Source organism: Monodelphis domestica, chromosome 5 (assembly GCF_027887165.1).
Source record: "Monodelphis domestica isolate mMonDom1 chromosome 5, mMonDom1.pri, whole genome shotgun sequence".
Taxonomy (NCBI): domain Eukaryota; kingdom Metazoa; phylum Chordata; class Mammalia; order Didelphimorphia; family Didelphidae; genus Monodelphis; species Monodelphis domestica.
This window is the reverse complement of record NC_077231.1, coordinates 28783109-28810591: the sequence shown is the minus strand read 5'-3', so window position 1 is coordinate 28810591 and position 27483 is coordinate 28783109. Positions and strand designations below refer to the sequence as shown.

At 35.8% G+C, this 27483-nt stretch overlaps 2 protein-coding genes across 2 annotated transcripts; both read right to left on the bottom strand.

Annotated features, from left to right (window-relative positions):
- Positions 1-401: 401 nt before the first annotated feature.
- On the bottom strand, positions 402-16751 carry LOC100024443 (olfactory receptor 10C1-like). Its single transcript, XM_056797978.1, has 4 exons — positions 16705-16751; positions 15000-15078; positions 2999-3154; positions 402-1371 (listed from the first exon to the last, which is right to left on the bottom strand). The coding sequence occupies exons 3-4, from the start codon at positions 3062-3064 to the stop codon at positions 409-411; spliced, it is 1029 nt and encodes a 342-aa protein (XP_056653956.1). The 5' UTR covers positions 3065-3154; positions 15000-15078; positions 16705-16751; the 3' UTR covers positions 402-408.
- Positions 14116-15057, bottom strand: LOC130454702 (olfactory receptor 10C1-like). The gene has a single exon (XM_056800617.1). It carries the CDS (start codon positions 15055-15057, stop codon positions 14116-14118), a length of 942 nt encoding a protein of 313 aa, XP_056656595.1.
- Positions 16752-27483: the final 10732 nt, after the last annotated feature.

Sequence of the window (27483 nt, the reverse complement as noted above, 5' to 3'; positions counted from 1 at the left end):
AAACCAATAAGAAGGTTCAACGGCAAAGCACTGTGGGGTACTTAGGGCGTGTTGGAGCACAAAAGACAACATGGCCATTCAATGCATCTGAGGAAGTCTCCAGGTGTAACGACTTTTCGTGCCACTGTACTCAGGCTTCCAATGCTGAGAGAGTGGGACTGTCTCGTGCATCAACTTTTCCACTTAAATCTCCTTCACGCACAAGTGTTTTTGTGCACACTCATCTATCATAGATACAAACGCACAAAGACAATTGTCATCCTCGGTTACTGAGAGACTACTACTACTACTACTACATAGAGAAAGGTCTAAGAACAAAGAATCTACATGTCTTCCATACCCACACAGACCAGCAAAAAGTAAAACTATAAGAATAATTTTCTAATAATTCTTGTATTTGGTCCAAATTTAGGCAGCTTGGTTAAGAGGGTGCCTCCTGGCTATTCTCCAAAAGGCTCCTTTCACTTCTTTGTTTCTTAAAGTATAGATGACTGGATTGAGTGCAGGTGTGACAACTGTGTACATAAGAGCTGTTGCTTTGTCTGTGTCTGGAGTATGGGCAGCCTTGGGTTGAAGATAGGTAAAGAGGGCTGTGCCATAGAAGAGAGAGACAACCAGGAGATGGGAAGAGCAAGTGGAAAAAGCTTTGTGCCTCCCAGCAGCAGAGGGCATTCTTAAAATAGCTATGAGAATGCGGGCATAGGAACAGAGAATGAGGAGGCAGGGGCTCATGATGAAGAGAACAGAAAGAAAAAACATAACTATCTCATAGTGGGAGGTATTCACACAAGCCAGTTTCACCACTGGCATGATGTCACAAAAGAAGTGCTGGATTTTTCCTGTGCCACAGAAAGGGAGGGTAAAGATCCATGTGGTCTGGGCTATCTCCACAACCATTCCTATAGTCCAGGATGCCACAGCCAATTGCAGGCAGACTCGAGGACCCATCAATAATGTGTACCGCAGTGGGTAGCAGATGGCAACAAAGCGATCATAAGCCATAGCTGCCAAGAGGCAGCATTCTGTCAGCCCCAGGATGGTGAAGATATACATCTGAGCAGCACAACGTGACACACTCATGGTCTTGGGTTCTACCAACAGGTGCACCAGCAGCTGAGGCACCACACTGGTGATATAGCACATCTCCAGAAAGGACAGGTTAGTCAGGAAGAAATACATGGGAGTGTGGAGGCTGGGGCTCACCCAGATCAGGAAGATGATCACCAGGTTTCCCAACACAGTGAATGTGTATATGGCTAAGAATACCACAAAGAGCACGGGTTGTAGCTCACCTAGAGAGGAGAAAGCCACAAAGATGAACGTGGTGCAGAGGGTCTGGTTTTCCCTCATCATTGGCTCAGAGCTTAACATCTGCAGAGACAAACAATACGGATGGATAAATGCATTTATACACTCACAAAGCTGCTTCCTAGAGCTTTACAGTAAGCTAGCAACAATGAAAACTAGCTTCCTAATGCTAAATATTTAGTAACATTACCTAATGTAACACATAACAAACGTAAGCACTTAATGAATGTTTAGTTGATTAATATAATAAGATATATCACAAGTCAATCTTAACAGCCATAACTTTCAAGTGCCTCTGTTGAACCCTTTGTCAAAATGCAAATGATTGAAATAAAAAATAATCTTTATGTAATTAGAATGTAACTTGCTGCTCATTTCAACTTAATTGGGATAAACTACCCAGCACATTCAATGACTGTATAGAAAAAGTAACCATTGCTTATTTCCAATAATCTCCTTTTTGTGGGTGAAATTTGTTAGTTGAGACACAAAAAATAAAACAATATCTCAAAGTCAAAGACAAATGTGTTTATTAAGAGAAAGCCAGTCTCACAAGAAAGCCAGACTCTGGTTAGCAGCTAAAGACAACTAGTCTTGAGAGTGCTTCCCTTAAATAGTACTTTCATAAAAGTAGGGTCTGGGGTACAATGGGAGGTGACATAAGTAATTTGACCATTATCACTTACTTGGCCCATGCCATTTACTATACCCAATGCCATTGATGTAAGTAAGTCCTTTGACCCTCACAATCAGCATGTATATTCCACATTGCTTACTTGAAAATAACACAGAACTATCAAATAGTAAAAAAACAAACAAAAAAACAAAAAAAAAAACCCCAAGTCTTTAATCACAATAGGGATAAATCCAATATTTAATTCTTTACTCAGAGTCTGGCACCACAACTTTTACAGGGTATAAGCCCTTACTATGGGCATATTATCCCTGGGAGTGCCACCAAGCTAGATGATGACTCCAAGGAACAAAAGCATTGGGGAACCTATATTTGGGGAGTCCAGGGGGCAGGGAAAGATGATTGACTTTACTACAGCTACAAAGGAAATGGGAGTGTTCAAACTATACTGACAGGATACAATCAAGCTTGGGAAAGGATAGAGGCTAGGGTGTAAGAGTAGGGGCTGCTTATAATGGATACTAAAGGATCGCTCCTATCCAGATGTGGATCTTCTTGGGGAAGGGTCTCTGATACAATAGGGGAGACTACCTAAAACAAAGAGGGTTCGTTGCATATGCTTAGTCCCACCTAACTAGGATTGTCATTCACCTGAGGGTCTGCCACTCAGTCTGAAACTGCTAGCCTGAGATTCCCTTCAGGATGGATTCCCATGGGAACAAGTATAAACTTTTGAGTCTCCAACCGACAAGCTAGTCCTGAAACCTGGGATTCACTAGATCCCACTAGACCACATGTCTGAGGATCCTAGATTCCATGTTGTCAGCCTTGTACAGGGTGTAGCCTGAACAGATTAAAAATGAGAATAAGGTACAGCTCAGCCATAATAGAATAAGGTCAAAAGTTTCTCTTATGGGGGATTGGGGGACAGTAACAGAACAGAATATATAAACATATATATGTTATATAGTCTTATAAAATTTTATAGAATCACATTTTGCATTAGCTCTCCCTAAGCACAGAGTTTTGCCTTTAGAAATGTATATCAGAACCTACCTGCTTACAAATGTAAATTTCTTTTTCCTGGTATCTCTTGCCTCCTCTCTTGAGGCCTCTGTGCATAAATAACTTGGTAGAAGAGTAGATGGTAGCATTTCTACTCTTCCTGAAGTCCTTTGGGGCTGGAAGCCCAATTGTACTTTGACATTCTCTCTGAGGAATGTATAAAGAAACAATAACACTAATTAGAGTACAATTTAACTTTTTGTGTGTATTTGTACAGTAGATTTTCCAGATAGTTTTTGCATGTTACATCATTTCACTTTTCTTTCTAATGCTTCATAGATCCAAGGTCATGATTAATGCCTTGTCCACACATAAACCTTGAAAAAAATTCAGAGCATCCTTTTCTAACAGTGAACATCTTCTTTACAGCATAACGGTAATGGAAAGAATAGAATGAACATAAATACATTTTTAGGGTCAAAAATCCTCATGTTGGAATGAAGTGTTGTTATATTTCAAATGGGATAATTAAGAATAGTGTACCTTCACTGACTTTTATGGAGTCTACAACTACAAATTTTGTAAATAAAAGTGGATTACTAGAATCTTTTAACTCCCAGATACTTGTCAAGCTCTAGGTGAAAATGCAGTCTCTTCATGAAAATAAATATCTAAATTAGTCCATAATGTATTTTACTTTTGGAGAAGTGGAAAAGGCTTGACAAAATAAATGTTTATTAAATTTGTATAGGCATTGAAGAAAGATCAGAGTGCCCTTCGCCTTCTTCATACTCTTATGTACTCCTTTATTACTTTTGTTAATTTTTTTTGTAATTCAACGTGCAGTGATATTTACCTTTAAGTAAAATAATTTTTAAATGATCATTCCTTATATATGCTGATGAAATGATTCTATTAATTCCTAATTTTTGATACTCTTTAATGCTAAAAATAAGAAATTGTTCTAAATATAGAATTTTCTATGAGATTTTCAGAATCTCAATTTCACCACTTTACAGAGAGGAAGGTCAGTTTAAAAAACAAACAAACAAACAATTCAAAGTTATACATTGTACTCACTGATGGAAACGCTATTAAGGTAGCCTAACAAAAGGGATATGGTTGAAAATGTTTAATACCTGGTTATCTAGAGGACAGTGTACCTCATATAGTTTTAATTTTAATCGGCCTTATTTTATTTCATCCATCACTTTCTTAAGAAATACCTAACAATGAACAGGACAAGTAAGTCTTGGTTTGAAGCTTATGCTATTTTCTGATGTGGCACTGAAATTTTAACAACTGGCTGTCCTAACTCAGTTCAAGTATCTTAGGAACACTCCTTTCTAAGAGCTAGAGACAGATCCTAAAAACATTTAGGTAGAATGAAATCATCTGAGCATCTTGCTTAATTTCAACTTTGTACTTAGAAGCAAGTAAGTTAGTAAGCCAGTTAGAACAACAGTTAATGGCAAAACAATTCTAATGAAGGATTTTTAAAGCTGACACTTATAAAGCATATTAAACACTTTTCTTTCAACAACTCTATCAGTTATGTATTTTAAAGAATACTGCCACCCTTTTTCAAAAGTGAAATCTAAAACTCAAAGTAACTTTAAAAAATATTTTATTTTCTCAATGACAGCTATCTTTCTTAGTTGATCATTGTTTAATATTTCTCTTACTATATACTATATTCTCCTGGTTCTGCTTACTTTACTCTGCATCAGTTCATATAGGTCTTTTCAGTATGTTTGTATTTTCCTGAAACTGTCATTTCTCATAGAGTAATAGCATTCTAACTTCATACCACAACTTGTAGAGTCATAGACATCCCCTCAATTTCCAATTCTTTGCCACCACATAAAGAGCTGCTATAAATATTTTTGTATAACTAGGTCCGTCCCTCCCCTTTAAAATTTTTTTCTTTGGAGAACTGTTGGAGGAGAAATGCAAAAGAAAACATGATTTATCACTTGTTTACTTGGGTATGGAGAGAAGGCACCAGAATGATAAGAGATGAGGTAGAGAAGAAAAGAGGAAAATCACAGAAAATGACTTCAATTTATTTTTCCTGTAAAATATGAGGCAAGATTCTCAGCTGAGACAATTGTGTGAGGAAGAGGCACTGGGAGATATGAGACATTATGGTTTCATAGCTTAGAAGAACCACACTGAGAAGATGGAGTAGTAGATAAGGAAGGTTGTCTAGTTGCAGGGAGGACCCAATTGAGGTCATGTAACACAAATTGATAGTGGACCAAGTCATAACAACTGGTTTTTCTTCACCTTAATTAAACAATAATCCAATAGGCATTAAAGTGACAAATAGTGGGAGTTATCCAAGACTGAGGCTTGGTTGGATATAGTTTATAATCCCCAAGGCCTTATAGTACAATGAAAATAACAGTTCTACTATTTTAGCTACATTCCTCTTTAAATGTATGCTGTTTTGCTAAAAGACTGAAAAAGTTAATGCCTTTTCAGAACATTAACTCTTAGAAGTAGGATCTAATCCAATGTTTGATATCTATATTTATTCTTATACTTTTAAAAAATCTATTTTCTTCAATTTTTCCATGATGTCTAATATTTTCTATCTTCTTTTAAAAATAATAGTTTCTCGATCCTAAAGGTCTCAGGGTTATCAATCAATGAATTACATAACTTTTCCCAATTAAGAAGCCATATTTCTAGGGGGCAGCTGGGTAGTTCAGTGGATTGAGAGCCAGGCCCAGAGATGGGAGGTCCAGGGTTCAAATATAGCCTCAGACACTTCCTAGCTGTGGGACCCTGGACAAGTCACTTGACCCCCATTGCCTAGCCCTTACCACTCTCCTGCCTTGAAGCCAATACACAGTATTGATTGCAAGATGGAAGGTAAGGGTTAAAAAAAAAAAGAAGGCACAAGTACCATCAAGATGGAATGTAGGAAAATCACACTATTACTGCTTTATAGCATCTCTAAAGCATCCTCTGATATTTTTCTTCCCCATTATATCTATTTAAGGGAGTCAGATGAGAAGGTATTCCTTTATAAATTGTCCAGGTTTCTTCTTTTTCTTCAGCTTCAAGCACTTAATACCTCAAAATGATCTTGTTTAGCTTATAGTTGTCTAAAAACACCAAGTCTTTCTAAAATGAATTGCTCTCTTGTCAGGCCTCTCATGTCCTGGACTTGTGGAATTGCCTTTTTTTATTCAAGTAAGTTAAAAGTTCTCAAAATGATACTTCTACCCAATATGCTATTTTTAGTCAATAACATTTTCATTTTAAATTACTAATTAGAAGTATAGAAAGTGAGTAATCTTCCTGGACATCATTATAGCAGCTCATACTTAAATGTGATTGTGACATGAGAACTCTACAATGTGGTTAGCATAGGCATTATGTCTATTTTATTGATAAAAGAGGAGAAAGGCGAGTCTCTGGGTAAGTGGGCTCAGACTTAATAACTAAATGCTACTAAATTCACATCCAAATGCAGCATCACTGAGGTTGAGTCTGAGTCTCAGATATTAATAAGATGCATCCCTGGGGAACACATCTTAATTCTCAATGGGTCATCAGGTCTGGAAAGGCAGGGCAGAATTTGGCACTGACTCTACTTATAGACCATGTGGTGGCTTAATATCTTGACTTGTGAAGTTCACATGATTGTAGTCATATCTAATAGCCTTTCCCTAGAAACAAGAAAGAATGGACTCAGAAAAAACAGAAACTATAACGTGATAATAAGATTCCCAGTTTCATGTCAGCTGGCAATAAGAGTATGGTAATCCATCTTCTATGGAGAGTCTCTTAGTAGCCTATTCTCATTCACCAATTCAGCAAGTCTAATAAGTTCCCTTACCAAAAGTCTAATTTCCCACTGTCACTCAGAGAGGCTACTTTTAATCATGTGGCTAGCAAACTGGAACCAGTTACAGAATTTCTACCCATGCTCCAAATCTCCTTAAGAAACTTATGTTACTTGGCATCACACTTCTCTGTAAAAAGGCTGTTCTTCCTCATTCTTTTAGGGAATCACATTTGCTAAGCATGCTTATGTCTGGCCATCAGTCCCTGTTTATAGAATATCACAATCCTAGTATAGAGGTACAATATAGCAGTGAAGGAAGGACTTTAGTGGTACAGAACACCTGCTTGAACTCTAGGCCACAAACAAATAAATAATATTGTCCTGGTTTGCTTTAGTGATCATTTAATCCCTCAAAAGGGTGAAATTTTTAAAAAAAAAGAGAAAATCTAGTCTGGATTTATTTTTCACTAACAGGAAAGAATGGGTTGTTGGGTTGGAAATAATGGGAACCCTGTAGAGGTCTGATGTTTCCTTTGCGTAGTTTTGGATAAAGAAAGAATAGAAATGCAGGCAAAGTCTGATATACATAAAGGAAAGATAGGTTGGTTCCCATGGACTCAAAAACAAGAGGTAAAATCAGCACAGAAAGGATGAAAGATGTTTAATAATGACACAATGTAAAGTAATTACAATGAGATTAAAAATAGGATTTGGTATAACCAATATAAAATTCCTCATCTTAAAAAGGGTAGAAAGAAAGGAGAGAGGGAAAGAATGTATAACTAAAAATGGTAGAAAATGAATGTTAATAATTGTTTGTATACTTGGAAATGATCAAATAAAATATTATAAAATTAAAAAAATAATTGTGCACATAACTAGGAAAAATAAAACACTACTGAAGAAAAACTTTTAAAATTCGTATCTCCTTAAAAATTTTAAATGAAATTAAAATTAAAAGCTAAAAAAATAGATGTAAAATGGGATTTGTATGACAAGGTAGTTGTGGATATAGAGGGAACTAATTAACTATTTTTCAAAAGAAATCTAAAGAAGATGGAAACAAGTATCAGGCCCAGTCCTGTAAAAACAGTGTCAGAAATTCTAAAACTCAGAATGATCTGAGGCAGACAAGGGAAACAAAAGGCAATATTTTCATCCTCTCGTCTAACTTAAAATTGGAGATCAAGGAATAAAAGGGAAGCAATGGTGATAACTTATGAAAGGAACATAGAAAAAGCTTTTCAAGTCTTATTTGGTTTCTGTTTTCACTGACAAGTAAAATGAGTGTTACACTGGAAATAATTGAACACATATAACTTATATCAGCACATAAGTAAGAAAAGTAAGGAGAGACTAAGAGAGGCTCTAGTTATGCTGGAGAAACTCAACTTATCTATCCTCGATGAACTGCATTGTCAGGTATTGCAAGTACCACTGCATATAACATTGTACTGAATCATCTTAAAGGAGAGGTATAAATTGTTGAAGGGTAAATTTAGATTTCTTCCTTTTGATTTTTGCCTCAATTAAAAAAAAAAACCCAAAATGTAGAGAAAAGTTTTCTTGCTACAGGACAATGAAATTGACCTAATTTCTTTAGAAAGATCTATGACTCATTACAGAGACAGCCAATATCTAGAAAATAAAGTAATGGTTACAAAAAGCCATTGTGGCTTCATCAAGAACAAACCAAGTCATGCTAATTTTATTTCTTTTGTTGACATGATTATTTAAATAGTAGTTGAAGGGAATGCAGGAATAAGTTTGTTTGGGCTTTTAGGTAAATTTTAATAAAGTTTTTGATATAATATCTCATATGGTTTTGGTCAAAGGTTGAAGAGACATGCACTAGATGCATTTGATTAGAATTATAATGAATATGATGATGATGGTGGTGGTGATGATGATGAAAGGTGCCATATAGTACTCTAGATTGTTCAAAGCCCTTCAATTATGCTAAGTGCTATTAATAACTTCACTCTACAGATGAGGAACCCAAGGAACCACAGGGTTTAAATGATTTGCACAGGATCATTTGTAATAATCAGACAGAATATGAATTCATGAGTACCTCAATCCACGTTCAGAACTCTTATTTCAGGGGACACATTTAAGAATATATCACTCACTAATTGTAATAATTACAAAAATAATAGTAACCTGTAATTATGTAGCACTCTAATATTTGTAAAGCATTTTATGTATGTTATCTCAAATAATCCTCAGCCCTTTTAAGTAGATGCTATTATTATCCCCAGATGAAGAATATGAGGCAGACAGGTTAAATGATTATTTCTGTCCTTTGTGTGTCATCTGATGGCTTTTTGAGAGCTTTTTCACAAATTTTAACTTTTAACTTATTTTATCTTTTAAAATGAAACTGTATATATTTATGGAACTGATATATAAAATTTATTGATATTATATAATACTATACATATATTTTATTCTGTTTTTAAACATTTTTCTGCATGATCTGTGGTTTTCACAAAACTCCCTCCAAATTCCCATTTAATTTCTTATGCAGATTTGAGATATCTGTGGAAGAGATTTCTGTATTTCCTACACTAATACCACTAGAAGAAGGAACATGCTGAGAAGCTAATGAAACATCAAAACCAATAAAGTGGTGGAATATTCCTTCAAGACATTAAGAAACCAAATCATGAAGCCCAGGAGAATGGGCTGAATATAACAGAGTGTGCTCCACACTTGGAAAAAATGTCAGTCAGACATAACTGGAATTGTACAAGCTGGCAACCAACAAAACATGGCCTGCATTTATGTGATTTCATTGAAACCTGAATGAACAGGCAAAGTTCATTAAACAACTGGGTAAGCACATAACCCACCTGTGCAAAATGGGGACCTGATTCTGGCTTGGCAGAATATCTTTTTGACAAGGACAACTTTGGAGATGGTGACAAGGAGAGCTAAGCCTCAACCTGGTTTCCTCAACAAAGGTAGACTTCTACTGTCATACCATGCATGCATATTTTGATTATCTGAACTTTTCATAATATGTATCAAAGAAGTACCATGGTTTACATCCAAATAAAGTGACTGACTTATGGTGAAGAAAAAGAAATAGAAGAAAAGTCATCAAAAATAGACAATCAGCATCCTGCAGATTTTTATGGGCATCTTGGCTAGGGTACACTGGTTCCTTGTCTTTGGTTATGGACTAACATATATTTAAACTTCTCCTCCCAGAAATATGGTAACAGTGCTGAAGATCAGCAGAGCAGCTCAGCAGTCATAATATCAACAAAGGGACCACATGAAGAGTGAAGCAATCATTCCTGTAATGGGTGATTTGATGCAGAGTGGAGATGACACTGACAATGCCAGTCAGGAATATATCTTGGTCTTGCAGGTCCATAGACATATGCCCTTAATTAGTATGCCCTGATAAGAGTTACTTAGACTTTATGATCCTTCATGCATATTCCTTCATCATATATATATATGCTAACACTCTGAACTGAAGGCTCACTGAAAATACTGAGGAGAGGGGACAACCAGTAGGTTGAGAGAATCAGGCCTGGAAATGGGAGGTCATAGATTTGGATCTAGCCTGAGACACTTTTACCAGTGTGACCCTGGGCAAGTCACTTAACGCCAATTGCCTAGGCCTTATACCTTTTATGCCTTGGAACTGATATTTAATATCAATTCTAAGGCAGAAGGTCTGGGTTTGTGCAATTCAGTTATCTTCTTCTTAAGGCTCATTATCATTATCCTAAGATTCTCAAATTATCCCATCAACATTGGTATTGAGACTAGTTTTATTAAATATCACTAACTGCACGTTGGGCTGAGGCTACCTAACTTTGGGGCACATTTTATGGCAATAAGACAATACCTCACTAACTACCAGAAATTCAACTAACTCATAATAACATCTAATTTCAGTTTCTAAAAAGTTATGTCACTCTCTATCCACCAATATTCCCCTTAAAAACAGCACTAACATATTTATAGAATGTTGTGTTCTTCAGTCTACAATGCAATAATATTTGACACAAAATTGCTTTCAACTGCAGGATCCTTCTTTCAACCTGACTGCAACCATTTATAAATCTTTCCATCTGTATTGACAGAGGAGGAGCAAATGTCCTACTATTTTTTTTTTACTTCATCCATGGGAACCCCAAGACCAAGGGTATGCTGGTAAATGTTTAACATTCAGCTCATCAAAGGACAATGTACACAACACACTTTGAAGTTTATTCTCCTTTATTGACATTTTATCTATCTCTTGCTTAAGTAAGGTTTTATAATGACCAGAACAATAAATCAAGTCCTGATTTGAAACATTTGCTGATTAAAAGAAATGAAATAATCCCTACTTACAAATACCTTACATTCTAAAGGAGGGAATGAAAAAAATATGTGTAATTCCAACATGTCTGTAATATACTCTTCCTTTTCCTTCTAATAAGAGTTTCTCTTTTCCACTGACATCACTCAAATGCTATCTTCTGCATGAAGTCATTTCTGATCTCCCTAAGACTAGCACCCTTCTCAAATTAACCATAGAGCTACTTTTCTACCTGTCTTTGTCTCTATCTCTGTCTCTGTTTCTCTCTCTGACTCTGTCTCTGTCTCCCTGTGTCTCTCAATCCATTAGTTAAGCTTCACAATTCCTGGCACATAGTAGTCCTTCAATAAATACTTGGTTATTGATTGATTGATAAGTTCATACAAGTTAAATACAAAGAGAATAAATATAAATCAATACAATGTATTTAAAACATAGGGTTTTTGGGGTGAGGGAGTACTAGCAATTCAGTAGATTTGGAAAGATTTGATGTAGAAGGTAATATTTGATCTATCTTGAAGAGGTTTGGGATTTTATGAAGAAGAGATAAGGAGGCAATGCATTCTGAGTATGAGGAGAGAGAGAGCTGTGAGTTCAAAGACAAAGAAATGAAATAAAGAATGTAATGTATGAGGGGCAGAGAAAAGACCAGTTTTTCTTCAGGAGTTGGAGTAATGGATAAATTATTGTATAATGCATTAAAAGCAAAATAAAGAGTTTATCTTTGGTTCTAACTGGAAGAGGGAGTAGTTACTAGAAATCTCTGCTTTTGTCCTGCAGAATTAGGTCTTTATACCTAACCAGTTTGCCACTAATCAATGACTTCCATCCTGTCTCATATGGCAGAGAACTGTGACATTGGATGACAAAATAAGGTTCCTAAAAAATCTACAAAGGCTAGATTTTTAAAGAGTTGAAAAAATTAACTATAAATTTAATAAAATTAACTGTAAATTATAGACTAAGCGACATTGCCCTAGAAAGTAATTCTTGTGAAAAAGACCTTATGGATTAAATGTACTGCAAAGTAGAGCCAATGCAAATGATATATGTTGGGACAAATATATATATATATATATATATATGTGTGTGTATATATATATGTAAATATATATGCACACACACATATATATTTATATGTCATTGATTGCAACTTATAAATCATTAAATAAAAGGATAACATCTTGAACAAAGGTGCTTAGGGCTCTCTCGATAGCTCTACTGATTTAATCATTTAACTCTGTTCAAAAGTATTGACCTCTTTTGTCTTGCCAAACTTCTTATTTTTAACTGCTCTTCATTTGATTTATGGTCCAACCATTCTGGTCACCTTGCTATCTCACATATAATGGTTGATCTTCCATTTTCTGAGCTTTTATATAGGCTATCCCTGAAACCTACAATGTTCTCCTTCTTTTTCCTGTATCTCTGGAATCTTCTACTTTTCTCAAAATTAGCTCCTGTTATCTTTTGCAGGAATCTTTTTTTTAATACCTCTGCAGCTAGTGCATTTTCTCCTGAATTTAACTTTTATCTGATTTGACTATACTTAGTATCTATGTATTTAAGTACATGCTATTTTCCCCATTAGAATGCACACTTCTCAAGTATAAAATATTTTTTGCCTTTCTGTGTATTAAAATATTAATGGAAATACAATAAATACCTTATAGATACTTTTGGATTAATTGGATGCAATATTGTGCTCTGTTCTGGGAAATATATTTTAAAAGTTATACTAAAATGCAAATTAAATCTACAGTTGGCTAATAGGATGGGAATGGAATTTAAAACAAGGAAAAACAAAGATCACTTCCATGAAATAGGGGCACTTAATCTATAAATGGAAGGAACTATGGGGCAGGGCCATAAAGGTTGACTTTAAACCTTTGAGGGTTTACCTCAAACCTCGTGTGTGAAACAGATTTTATTTATTCCCAAAAGTCCCAAAAGAAATAGGATCCTCTGGGTAGAAAAAAATATATAGAGAGGTAGATTTTAACTCAAGGAATAGCTGAAGAATATTAACTATAAAAAAGTAGAATGAACTGCTTATGAGGTAGAGAGGTCCATTAATAAAGACGTTCAAGTACAAGCTGATTTATCACTTGTCATGGATAGAATCTACCAAGTACCCTTCTCAACTCTTCAGTCTATAGCTAAGGAAGAATGTTCTCTCCAGCATCCCAATGTTCTCCTTACAAATAAAGTACCTCATAAATCGACCTTGTTTTCTTATTGGAAGTATAGCAATCTACTGATGATCATGTAGCAAGAACAAACAAGTCTATTACTCAAGGACTTTCTCTTTTCCTTTATTCTCAACACTACATAGAGAAACACTACATAGAGAGGGGTGTAAGGGGTGTTCAAGGAGGGGTAGTATCTCTGGTATGGAGGGCTTGTCATGCCCTCCTAGGGAAGCTCTCCAGCCTCTGACCCCCACTTGACACCCAGCTCTCACTTGTGGCTCCCAATAGCTGCTAGCATGTGGCAGCGGCCACACCCTGGGCAATGGCTTTTACAGGCTGGCTAAACCTTGTGAGAGTAGCCATTGGGTCATAGACCCCTGGTGAACCAGGGCCTTCCTCACCCAGCATGTGAAGACTGCTTTGGCTGAACAGACAGAAGAAACCAATAAGAAGGTTCAACGGCAAAGCACTGTGGGGTACTTAGGGCGTGTTGGAGCACAAAAGACAACATGGCCATTCAATGCATCTGAGGAAGTCTCCAGGTGTAATGACTTTTCGTGCCACTATACCCAGGCTTCCAATGCTGAGAGAGTGGGACTGTCTCATGCATCGACTTTTCCACTTAAATCTCCTTCACACACAAGTGTCTTTGTGCACACTCATCTATCATAGATACAAACGCACAAAGACAATCGTCATCCTCGGTTACTGAGAGACTACTACTACTACTACTACATAGAGAAAGGTCTAAGAACAAAGAATCTACATGTCTTCCATACCCACACAGACCAGCAAAAAGTAAAACTATAAGAATAATTTTCTAATAATTCTTGTATTTGGTCCAAGTTTAGGCAGCTTGGTTAAGAGGGTGCCTCCTGGCTATTCTCCAAAAGGCCCCTTTCACTTCTTTGTTTCTTAAAGTATAGATGACTGGATTGAGTGCAGGTGTGACAACTGTGTACATAAGAGCTGTTGCTTTGTCTGTGTCTGGAGTATGGGCAGCCTTGGGTTGAAGATAGGTAAAGAGGGCTGTGCCATAGAAGAGAGAGACAACCAGGAGATGGGAAGAGCAAGTGGAAAAAGCTTTGTGCCTCCCAGCAGCAGAGGGCATTCTTAAAATAGCTATGAGAATGCGGGCATAGGAACAGAGAATGAGGAGGCAGGGGCTCATAATGAAGAGAACAGAAACAGAAAACAAAACTATCTCATTTTGAGAGGTATCCACACAAGCCAGTTTCACCACTGGCATGATGTCACAAAAGAAGTGCTGGATTTTTCCTGTGCCACAGAAAGGGAGGGTAAAGATCCATGTGGTCTGGGCTATCTCCACAACCATTCCTATAGTCCAGGATGCCACAGCCAATTGCAGGCAGACTCGAGGACCCATCAATAATGTGTACCGCAGTGGGTAGCAGATGGCAACAAAGCGATCATAAGCCATAGCTGCCAAGAGGCAGCATTCTGTCAGCCCCAGGATGGTGAAGATATACATCTGAGCAGCACAACGTGACACACTCATGGTCTTGGGTTCTACCAACAGGTGCACCAGCAGCTGAGGCACCACACTGGTGATATAGCACATCTCCAGAAAGGACAGGTTAGTCAGGAAGAAATACATGGGAGTGTGGAGGCTGGGGCTCACCCAGATCAGGAAGATGATCACCAGGTTTCCCAACACAGTGAATGTGTATATGGCTAAGAATACCACAAAGAGCACGGGTTGTAGCTCACCTAGAGAGGAGAAAGCCACAAAGATGAACGTGGTGCAGAGGGTCTGGTTTTCCCTCATCATTGGCTCAGAGCTTAACATCTGCAGAGACAAACAATACGGATGGATAAATGTATTTATATACTCACAAAGCTGCTTCCTAGAGCTTTACAGTAAGCTAGCAACAATGAAAACTAGCTTCCTAATGCTAAATATTTAGTAACATTACCTAATGTAACACATAACAAACGTAAGCACTTAATGAATGTTTAGTTGATTAATATAATAAGATATATCACAAGTCAATCTTAACAGCCATAACTTTCAAGTGCCTCTGTTGAACCTTTTGTCAAAATGCAAATGATTGAAATAAAAAATAATCTTTATGTAATTAGAATGTAACTTGCTGCTCATTTCAACTTAATTGGGATAAACTACCCAGCACATTCAATGACTGTATAGAAAAAGTAACCATTGCTTATTTCCAATAATCTCCTTTTTGTGGGTGAAATTTGTTAGTTGAGACACAAAAAATAAAACAAAATCTCAAAGTCAAAGACAAATGTGTTTATTAAGAGAAAGCCAGTCTCACAAGAAAGCCAGACTCTGGTTAGCAGCTAAAGACAACTAGTCTTGAGAGTGCTTCCCTTAAATAGTACTTTCATAAAAGTAGGGTCTGGGGTACAATGGGAGGTGACATAAGTAATTTGACCATTATCACTTACTTGGCCCATGCCATTTACTATACCCAATGCCATTGATGTAAGTAAGTCCTTTGACCCTCACAATCAGCATGTATATTCCACATTGCTTACTTGAAAATAACACAGAACTATCAAATAGTAAAAAAACAAACAAAAAAAACAAAAAAAAAACCCAAGTCTTTAATCACAATAGGGATAAATCCAATATTTAATTCTTTACTCAGGGTCTGGCACCACAACTTTTACAGGGTATAAGCCCTTACTATGGGCATATTATCCCTGGGAGTGCCACCAAGCTAGATGATGACTCCAAGGAACAAAAGCATTGGGGAACCTATATTTGGGGAGTCCAGGGGGCAGGGAAAGATGATTGACTTTACTACAGCTACAAAGGAAATGGGAGTGTTCAAACTATACTGACAGGATACAATCAAGCTTGGGAAAGGATAGAGGCTAGGGTGTAAGAGTAGGGGCTGCTTATAATGGATCATAAAGGATCGCTCCTATCCAGATGTGGATCTTCTTGGGAAAGGGTCTCTGATACAATAGGGGAGACTACCTAAAACAAAGAGGGTTCGTTGCATATGCTTAGTCCCACCTAACTAGGATTGTCATTCACCTGAGGGTCTGCCACTCAGTCTGAAACTGCTAGCCTGGTATTCCCTTCAGGATGGATTCCCATGGGAACAAGTATAAACTTTTGAGTCTCCAACCGACAAGCTAGTCCTGAAACCTGGGATTCACTAGATCCCACTAGACCACATGTCTGAGGATCCTAGATTCCATGTTGTCAGCCTTGTACAGGGTGTAGCCTGAACAGATTAAAAATGAGAATAAGGTACAGCTCAGCCAGAATAGAATAAGGTCAAAAGTTTCTCTTATGGGGGATTGGGGGACAGTAACAGAACAGAATATATAAACATATATATGTTATATAGTCTTATAAAATTTTATAGAATCACATTTTGCATTAGCTCTCCCTAAGCACAGAGTTTTGCCTTTAGAAATGTATATCAGAACCTACCTGCTTACAAATGTAAATTTCTTTTTCCTGGTATCTCTTGCCTCCTCTCTTGAGGCCTCTGTGCATAAATAACTTGGTAGAAGAGTAGATGGTAGCATTTCTACTCTTCCTGAAGTCCTTTGGGGCTGGAAGCCCAATTGTACTTTGACATTCTCTCTGAGGAATGTATAAAGAAACAATAACACTAATTAGAGTACAATTTAACTTTTTGTGTGTATTTGTACAGTAGATTTTCCAGATAGTTTTTGCATGTTACATCATTTCACTTTTCTTTCTAATGCTTCATAGATCCAAGGTCATGATTAATGCCTTGTCCACACATAAACCTTGAAAAAAATTCAGAGCATCCTTTTCTAACAGTGAACATCTTCTTTACAGCATAACGGTAATGGAAAGAATAGAATGAACATAAATACATTTTTAGGGTCAAAAATCCTCATGTTGGAATGAAGTGTTGTTATATTTCAAATGGGATAATTAAGAATAGTGTACCTTCACTGACTTTTATGGAGTCTACAACTACAAATTTTGTAAATAAAAGTGGATTACTAGAATCTTTTAACTCCCAGATACTTGTCAAGCTCTAGGTGAAAATGCAGTCTCTTCATGAAAATAAATATCTAAATTAGTCCATAATGTATTTTACTTTTGGAGAAGTGGAAAAGGCTTGACAAAATAAATGTTTATTAAATTTGTATAGGCATTGAAGAAAGATCAGAGTGCCCTTCGCCTTCTTCATACTCTTATGTACTCCTTTATTACTTTTGTTAATTTTTTTTTCTAATTCAACGTGCAGTGATATTTACCTTTAAGTAAAATAATTTTTAAATGATCATTCCTTATATATGCTGATGAAATGATTCTATTAATTCCTAATTTTTGATACTCTTTAATGCTAAAAATAAGAAATTGTTCTAAATATAGAATTTTCTATGAGATTTTCAGAATCTCAATTTCACCACTTTACAGAGAGGAAGGTCAGTTTAAAAAACAAACAAACAAACAATTCAAAGTTATACATTGTACTCACTGATGGAAAAGCTATTAAGGTAGCCTAACAAAAGGGATATGGTTGAAAATGTTTAATACCTGGTTATCTAGAGGACAGTGTACCTCATATAGTTTTAATTTTAATCGGCCTTATTTTATTTCATCCATCACTTTCTTAAGAAATACCTAACAATGAACAGGACAAGTAAGTCTTGGTTTGAAGCTTATGCTATTTTCTGATGTGGCACTGAAATTTTAACAACTGGCTGTCCTAACTCAGTTCAAGTATCTTAGGAACACTCCTTTCTAAGAGCTAGAGACAGATCCTAAAAACATTTAGGTAGAATGAAATCATCTGAGCATCTTGCTTAATTTCAACTTTGTACTTAGAAGCAAGTAAGTTAGTAAGCCAGTTAGAACAACAGTTAATGGCAAAACAATTCTAATGAAGGATTTTTAAAGCTGACACTTATAAAGCATATTAAACACTTTTCTTTCAACAACTCTATCAGTTATGTATTTTAAAGAATACTGCCACCCTTTTTCAAAAGTGAAATCTAAAACTCAAAGTAACTTTAAAAAATATTTTATTTTCTCAATGACAGCTATCTTTCTTAGTTGATCATTGTTTAATATTTCTCTTACTATATACTATATTCTCCTGGTTCTGCTTACTTTACTCTGCATCAGTTCATATAGGTCTTTTCAGTATGTTTGTATTTTCCTGAAACTGTCATTTCTCATAGAGTAATAGCATTCTAACTTCATACCACAACTTGTAGAGTCATAGACATCCCCTCAATTTCCAATTCTTTGCCACCACATAAAGAGCTGCTATAAATATTTTTGTATAACTAGGTCCGTCCCTCCCCTTAAAATTTTTTTCTTTGGAGAACTGTTGGAGGAGAAATGCAAAAGAAAACATGATTTATCACTTGTTTACTTGGGTATGGAGAGAAGGCACCAGAATGATAAGAGATGAGGTAGAGAAGAAAAGAGGAAAATCACAGAAAATGACTTCAATTTATTTTTCCTGTAAAATATGAGGCAAGATTCTCAGCTGAGACAATTGTGTGAGGAAGAGGCATTGGGAGATATGAGGCATTATGGTTTCATAGCTTAGAAGAACCACACTGAGAAGATGGAGTAGTAGATAAGGAAGGTTGTCTAGTTGCAGGGAGGACCCAATTGAGGTCATGTAACACAAATTGATAGTGGACCAAGTCATAACAACTGGTTTTTCTTCACCTTAATTAAACAAGAATCCAATAGGCATTAAAGTGACAAATAGTGGGAGTTATCCAAGACTGAGGCTTGGTTGGATATAGTTTATAATCCCCAAGGCCTTATAGTACAATGAAAATAACAGTTCTACTATTTTAGCTACATTCCTCTTTAAATGTATGCTGTTTTGCTAAAAGACTGAAAAAGTTAATTCCTTTTCAGAACATTAACTCTTAGAAGTAGGATCTAATCCAATGTTTGATATCTATATTTATTCTTATACTTTTAAAAAATCTATTTTCTTCAATTTTTCCATGATGTCTAATATTTTCTATCTTCTTTTAAAAATAATAGTTTCTCGATCCTAAAGGTCTCAGGGTTATCAATCAATGAATTACATAACTTTTCCCAATTAAGAAGCCATATTTCTAGGGGGCAGCTGGGTAGTTCAGTGGATTGAGAGCCAGGCCCAGAGATGGGAGGTCCAGGGTTCAAATATAGCCTCAGACACTTCCTAGCTGTGGGACCCTGGGAAAATCACTTGACCACCATTGCCTAGCCCTTACCACTCTCCTGCCTTGAAGCCAATACACAGTATTGATTGCAAGATGGAAGGTAAGGGTTTAAAAAAAAAAGAAGGCACAAGTACCATCAAGATGGAATGTAGGAAAATCACACTATTACTGCTTTATAGCATCTCTAAAGCATCCTCTGATATTTTTCTTCCCCATTATATCTATTTAAGGGAGTCAGATGAGAAGGTATTCCTTTATAAATTGTCCAGATTTCTTCTTTTTCTTCAGCTTCAAGCACTTAATACCTCAAAATGATCTTGTTTAGCTTATAGTTGTCTAAAAACACCAAGTCTTTCTAAAATGAATTGCTCTCTTGTCAGGCCTCTCATGTCCTGGACTTGTGGAATTGCCTTTTTTTATTCAAGTAAGTTAAAAGTTCTCAAAATGATACTTCTACCTAATATGCTATTTTTAGTCAATAACATTTTCATTTTAAATTACTAATTAGAAGTATAGAAAGTGGGTAATCTTCCTGGACATCATTATAGCAGCTCATACTTAAATGTGATTGTGACATGAGAACTCTACAATGTGGTTAGCATAGGCATTATGTCTATTTTATTGATAAAAGAGGAGAAAGGCGAGTCTCTGGGTAAGTGGGCTCAGACTTAATAACTAAATCCTACTAAATTCACATCCAAATGCAGCATCACTGAGGTTGAGTCTGAGTCTCAGATATTAATAAGATGCATCCCTGGGGAACACATCTTAATTCTCAATGGGTCATCAGGTCTGGAAAGGCAGGGCAGAATTTGGCACTGACTCTACTTATAGACCATGTGGTGGCTTAATATCTTGACTTGTGAAGTTCACATGATTGTAGTCATATCTAATAACCTTTCCCTAGAAACAAGAAAGAATGGACTCAGAAAAAACAGAAACTATAACGTGATAATAAGATTCCCAGTTTCATGTCAGCTGGCAATAAGAGTATGGTAATCCATCTTCTATGGAGAGTCTCTTAGTAGCCTATTCTCATTCACCAATTCAGCAAGTCTAATAAGTTCCCTTACCAAAAGTCTAATTTCCCACTGTCACTCAGAGAGGCTACTTTTAATCATGTGGCTAGCAAACTGGAACCAGTTACAGAATTTCTACCCATGCTCCAAATCTCCTTAAGAAACTTATGTTACTTGGCATCACACTTCTCTGTAAAAAGGCTGTTCTTCCTCATTCTTTTAGGGAATCACATTTGCTAAGCATGCTTATGTCTGGCCATCAGTCCCTGTTTATAGAATATCACAATCCTAGTATAGAGGTACAATATAGCAGTGAAGGAAGGACTTTAGTGGTACAGAACACCTGCTTGAACTCTAGGCCACAAACAAATAAATAATATTGTCCTGGTTTGCTTTAGTGATCATTTAATCCCTCAAAAGGGTGAAATTTTTAAAAAAAAGAGAAAATCTAGTCTGGATTTATTTTTCACTAACAGGAAAGAATGGGTTGTTGGGTTGGAAATAATGGGAACCCTGTAGAGGTCTGATGTTTCCTTTGTGTAGTTTTGGATAAAGAAAGAATAGAAATGCAGGCAAAGTCTGATATACATAAAGGAAAGATAGGTTGGTTCCCATGGACTCAAAAACAAGAGGTAAAATCAGCACAGGAAGGATGAAAGATGTTTAATAATGAAGTTTTGAAGACACAATGTAATTACAATGAATGAGATTAAAAATAGGATTTGGTATAACCAATATAAAATTCCTCATCTTAAAAAGGGTAGAAAGAAAGGAGAGAGGGAAAGAATGTATAACTAAAATGGTAGAAAATGAATGTTAATAATTGTTTGCATACTTGGAAATGATCAAATAAAATATTATAAAATTAAAAAAATAATTGTGCACATAACTAGGAAAAATAAAACACTACTGAAGAAAAACTTTTAAAATTCGTATCTCCTTAAAATTTTTAAATGAAATTAAAATTAAAAGCTAAAAAAATAGATGTAAAATGGGATTTGTATGACAAGGTAGTTGTGGATATAGAGGGAACTAATTAACTATTTTTCAAAAGAAATCTAAAGAAGATGGAAACAAGTACCAGGCCCAGTCCTGTAAAAACAGTGTCAGAAATTCTAAAACTCAGAATGATCTGAGGCAGACAAGGGAAACAAAAGGCAATATTTTCCTCCTCTTGTCTAACTTAAAATTGGAGATCAAGGAATAAAAGGGAAGCAATGGTGATAACTTATGAAAGGAACATAGAAAAAGCTTTTCAAGTCTTATTTGGTTTCTGTTTTCACTGACAAGTAAAATGAGTGTTACACTGGAAATAATTGAACACATATAACTTATATCAGCACATAAGTAAGAAAAGTAAGGAGAGACTAAGAGAGGCTCTAGTTATGCTGGAGAAACTCAACTTATCTATCCTCGATGAACTGCATTGTCAGGTATTGCAAGTACCACTGCATATAACATTGTACTGAATCATCTTAAAGGAGAGGTATAAATTGTTGAAGGGTAAATTTAGATTTCTTCCTTTTGATTTTTGCCTCAATTAAAAAAAAAACCCAAAATGTAGAGAAAAGTTTTCTTGCTACAGGACAATGAAATTGACCTAATTTCTTTAGAAAGATCTATGACTCATTACAGAGACAGCCAATATCTAGAAAATAAAGTAATGGTTACAAAAAGCCATTGTGGCTTCATCAAGAACAAACCAAGTCATGCTAATTTTATTTCTTTTGTTGACATGATTATTTAAATAGTAGTTGAAGGGAATGCAGGAATAAGTTTGTTTGGGCTTTTAGGTAAATTTTAATAAAGTTTTTGATATAATATCTCATATGGTTTTGGTCAAAGATTGAAGAGACATGCACTAGATGCATTTGATTAGAATTATAATGATTATGATGATGATGGTGGTGGTGATGATGATGAAAGGTGCCATATAGTACTCTAGATTGTTCAAAGCCCTTCAATTATGCTAAGTGCTATTAATAACTTCATTCTACAGATGAGGAACCCAAGGAACCACAGGGTTTAAATGATTTGCACAGGATCATTTGTAATAATCAGACAGAATATGAATTCATGAGTACCTCAATCCACGTTCAGAACTCTTATTTCAGGGGACACATTTAAGAATATATCACTCACTAATTGTAATAATTACAAAAATAATAGTAACCTGTAATTATGTAGCACTCTAATATTTGTAAAGCATTTTATGTATGTTATCTCAAATAATCCTCAGCCCTTTTAAGTAGATGCTATTATTATCCCCAGATGAAGAATATGAGGCAGACAGGTTAAATGATTATTTCTGTCCTTTGTGTGTCATCTGATGGCTTTTTGAGAGCTTTTTCACAAATTTTAACTTTTAACTTATTTTATCTTTTAAAATGAAACTGTATATATTTATGGAACTGATATATAAAATTTATTGATATTATATAATACTATACATATATTTTATTCTGTTTTTAAACATTTTTCTGCATGATCTGTGGTTTTCACAAAACTCCCTCCAAATTCCCATTTAATTTCTTATGAAGATTTGAGATATCTGTGGAAGAGATTTCTGTATTTCCTACACTAATACCACTAGAAGAAGGAACATGCTGAGAAGCTAATGAAACATCAAAACCAATAAAGTGGTGGAATATTCCTTCAAGACATTAAGAAACCAAATCATGAAGCCCAGGAGAATGGGCTGAATATAACAGAGTGTGCTCCACACTTGGAAAAAATGTCAGTCAGACATAACTGGAATTGTACAAGCTGGCAACCAACAAAACATGGCCTGCATTTATGTGATTTCATTGAAACCTGAATGAACAGGCAAAGTTCATTAAACAACTGGGTAAGCACATAACCCACCTGTGCAAAATGGGGACCTGATTCTGGCTTGGCAGAATATCTTTTTGACAAGGACAACTTTGGAGATGGTGACAAGGAGAGCTAAGCCTCAACCTGGTTTCCTCAACAAAGGTAGACTTCTACTGTCATACCATGCATGCATATTTTGATTATCTGAACTTTTCATAATATGTATCAAAGAAGTACCATGGTTTACATCCAAATAAAGTGACTGACTTATGGTGAAGAAAAAGAAATAGAAGAAAAGTCATCAAAAATAGACAATCAGCATCCTGCAGATTTTTATGGGCATCTTGGCTAGGGTACACTGGTTCCATTTTCTTTGGTTAATAACTAACATATATTTAAACTTCTCCTCCCAGAAATATGGTAACAGTGCTGAAGATCAGCAGAGCAGCTCAGCAGTCATAATATCAACAAAGGGACCACATGAAGAGTGAAGCAATCATTCCTGTAATGGGTGATTTGATGCAGAGTGGAGATGACACTGACAATGCCAGTCAGGAATATATCTTGGTCTTGCAGGTCCATAGACATATGCCCTTAATTAGTATGCCCTGATAAGAGTTACTTAGACTTTATGATCCTTCATGCATATTCCATCATTATATACATATGCTAACACTCTGAACTGAAGGCTCACTGAAAATACTGAGGAGAGGGGACAACCAGTAGGTTGAGAGAATCAGGCCTGGAAATGGGAGGTCATAGATTTGGATCTATCCTGAGACACTTTTACCAGTGTGACCCTGGGCAAGTCACTTAACGCCAATTGCCTAGGCCTTATACCTTTTATGCCTTGGAACTGATATTTAATATCAATTCTAAGGCAGAAGGTCTGGGTTTGTGCAATTCAGTTATCTTCTTCTTAAGGCTCATTATCATTATCCTAAGATTCTCAAATTGTCCCATCAACATTGGTATTGAGACTAGTTTTATTAAATATCACTAACTGCACGTTGGGCTGAGGCTACCTAACTTTGGGGCACATTTTATGGCAATAAGACAATACCTCACTAACTACCAGAAATTCAACTAACTCATAATAACATCTAATTTCAGTTTCTAAAAAGTTATGTCACTCTCTATCCACCAATATTCCCCTTAAAAACAGCACTAACATATTTATAGAATGTTGTGTTCTTCAGTCTACAATGCAATAATATTTGACACAAAATTGCTTTCAACTGCAGGATCCTTCTTTCAACCTGACTGCAACCATTTATAAATCTTTCCATCTGTATTGACAGAGGAGGAGCAAATGTCCTACTATTTTTTTTTTACTTCATCCATGGGAACCCCAAGACCAAGGGTATGCTGGTAAATGTTTAACATTCAGCTCATCAAAGGACAATGTACACAACACACTTTGAAGTTTATTCTCCTTTATTGACATTTTATCTATCTCTTGCTTAAGTAAGGTTTTATAATGACCAGAACAATAAATCAAGTCCTGATTTGAAACATTTGCTGATTAAAAGAAATGAAATAATCCCTACTTACAAATACCTTACATTCTAAAGGAGGGAATGAAAAAAATATGTGTAATTCCAACATGTCTGTAATATACTCTTCCTTTTCCTTCTAATAAGAGTTTCTCTTTTCCACTGACATCACTCAAATGCTATCTTCTGCATGAAGTCATTTCTGATCTCCCTAAGACTAGCACCCTTCTCAAATTAACCATAGAGCTACTTTTCTACCTGTCTTTGTCTCTATCTCTGTCTCTGTTTCTCTCTCTGACTCTGTCTCTGTCTCCCTGTGTCTCTCAATCCATTAGTTAAGCTTCACAATTCCTGGCACATAGTAGTCCTTCAACAAATACTTGGTTATTGATTGATTGATAAGTTCATACAAGTTAAATACAAAGAGAATAAATATAAATCAATACAATGTATTTAAAACATAGGGTTTTTGGGGTGAGGGAGTACTAGCAATTCAGTAGATTTGGAAAGATTTGATGTAGAAGGTAATATTTGATCTATCTTGAAGAGGTTTGGGATTTTATGAAGAAGAGATAAGGAGGCAATGCATTCTGAGTATGAGGAGAGAGAGAGCTGTGAGTTCAAAGACAAAGAAATGAAATAAAGAATGTAATGTATGAGGGGCAGAGAAAAGACCAGTTTTTCTTCAGGAGTTGGAGTAATGGATAAATTATTGTATAATGCATTAAAAGCAAAATAAAGAGTTTATCTTTGGTTCTAACTGGAAGAGGGAGTAGTTACTAGAAATCTCTGCTTTTGTCCTGCAGAATTAGGTCTTTATACCTAACCAGTTTGCCACTAATCAATGACTTCCATCCTGTCTCATATGGCAGAGAACTGTGACATTGGATGACAAAATAAGGTTCCTAAAAAATCTACAAAGGCTAGATTTTTAAAGAGTTGAAAAAATTAACTATAAATTTAATAAAATTAACTGTAAATTATAGACTAAGCGACATTGCCCTAGAAAGTAATTCTTGTGAAAAAGACCTTATGGATTAAATGTACTGCAAAGTAGAGCCAATGCAAATGATATATGTTGGGACAAATATATATATATATAATATATATATATATATATATATATATGTGTGTATATATATATGTAAATATATATGCACACACACATATATATTTATATGTCATTGATTGCAACTTATAAATCATTAAATAAAAGGATAACATCTTGAACAAAGGTGCTTAGGGCTCTCTCGATAGCTCTACTGATTTAATCATTTAACTCTGTTCAAAAGTATTGACCGCTTTTGTCTTGCCAAACTTCTTATTTTTAACTGCTCTTCATTTGATTTATGGTCCAACCATTCTGGTCACCTTGCTATCTCACATATAATGGTTGATCTTCCATTTTCTGAGCTTTTATATAGGCTATCCCTGAAACCTACAATGTTCTCCTTCTTTTTCCTGTATCTCTGGAATCTTCTACTTTTCTAAAAATTAGCTCGTGTTATCTTTTGCAGGAATCTTTTTTTTAATACCTCTGCAGCTAGTGCATTTTCTCCTGAATTTAGCTTTTATCTGATTTGACTATACTTGGTATCTATGTATTTAAGTACATGCTATTTTCTCCATTAGAATGCACACTTCTCAAGTATAAAATATTTTTTGCCTTTTCTGTGTATTAAAATATTAATAGAAATACAATAAATACCTTATAGATACTTTTGGATTAATTGGATGCAATATTGTGCTCTGTTCTGGGAAATATATTTTAAAAGTTATACTAAAATGCAAATTAAATCTACAGTTGGCTAATAGGATGGGAATGGAATTTAAAACAAGGAAAAACAAAGATCACTTCCATGAAATAGGGGCACTTAATCTATAAATGGAAGGAACTATGGGGCAGGGCCATAAAGGTTGACTTTAAACCTTTGAGGGTTTACCTCAAACCTCGTGTGTGAAATAGATTTTATTTATTCCCAAAAGTCCTAAAAGAAATAGGATCCTCTGGGTAGAAAAAATATATAGAAAGGTAGATTTTAACTCAAGAAATAGCTGAAGAATATTAACTATAAAAAAGTAGAACGAACTGCTTATGAGGTAGAGAGGTCCATTAATAAAGACCTTCAAGTACAAGCTGATTTATCACTTGTCATGGATAGAATCTACCAAGTACCCTTCTCAACTCTTCAGTCTATAGCTAAGGAAGAATGTTCTCTCCAGCATCCCAATGTTCTCCTTACAAATAAAGTACCTCATAAATCGACCTTGTTTTCTTATTGGAAGTATAGCAATCTACTGATGATCATGTAACAAGAACAAACAAGTCTATTACTCAAGGACTTTCTCTTTTCCTTTATTCTCAACACTACATAGAGAAACACTACATAGAGAGGGGTGTATGGGGTGTTCAAGGAGGGGTAATATCTCTGGTATGGAGGGCTTGTCATGCCCTCCTAGGGAAGCTCTCCAGCCTCTGACCCCCACTTGACACCCAGCTCTCACTTGTGGCTCCTAGTAGCTGCTAGCATGTGGCAGTGGCCACACCCTGGGCAACGGCTTTGACAGGCTGGTTAAACCTTGTGAGAGTAGCCATTGGGTCATAGACCCCTGGTGAACCAGGGCCTTCCTCACCCAGCATGTGAAGACTGCTTTGGCTGAACAGACTGAAGAAACCAATAAGAAGGTTCAACGGCAAAGCACTGTGGGGTACTTAGGGCG

Coding starts and splice junctions, on each gene's coding strand:
- LOC100024443 (XM_056797978.1), bottom strand. CDS start 3,064: ATGCACAGAGGCCTCAAGAGAGGAGGCAAGAGATACCAGGAAAAAGAA. Junction 1,372..2,998: donor AAATTTACATTTGTAAGCAG/GTAGGTTCTGAT, acceptor TTGTCTCTGCAG/ATGTTAAGCTCTGAGCCAAT.
- LOC130454702 (XM_056800617.1), bottom strand. CDS start 15,057: ATGAGGGAAAACCAGACCCTCTGCACCACGTTCATCTTTGTGGCTTTC.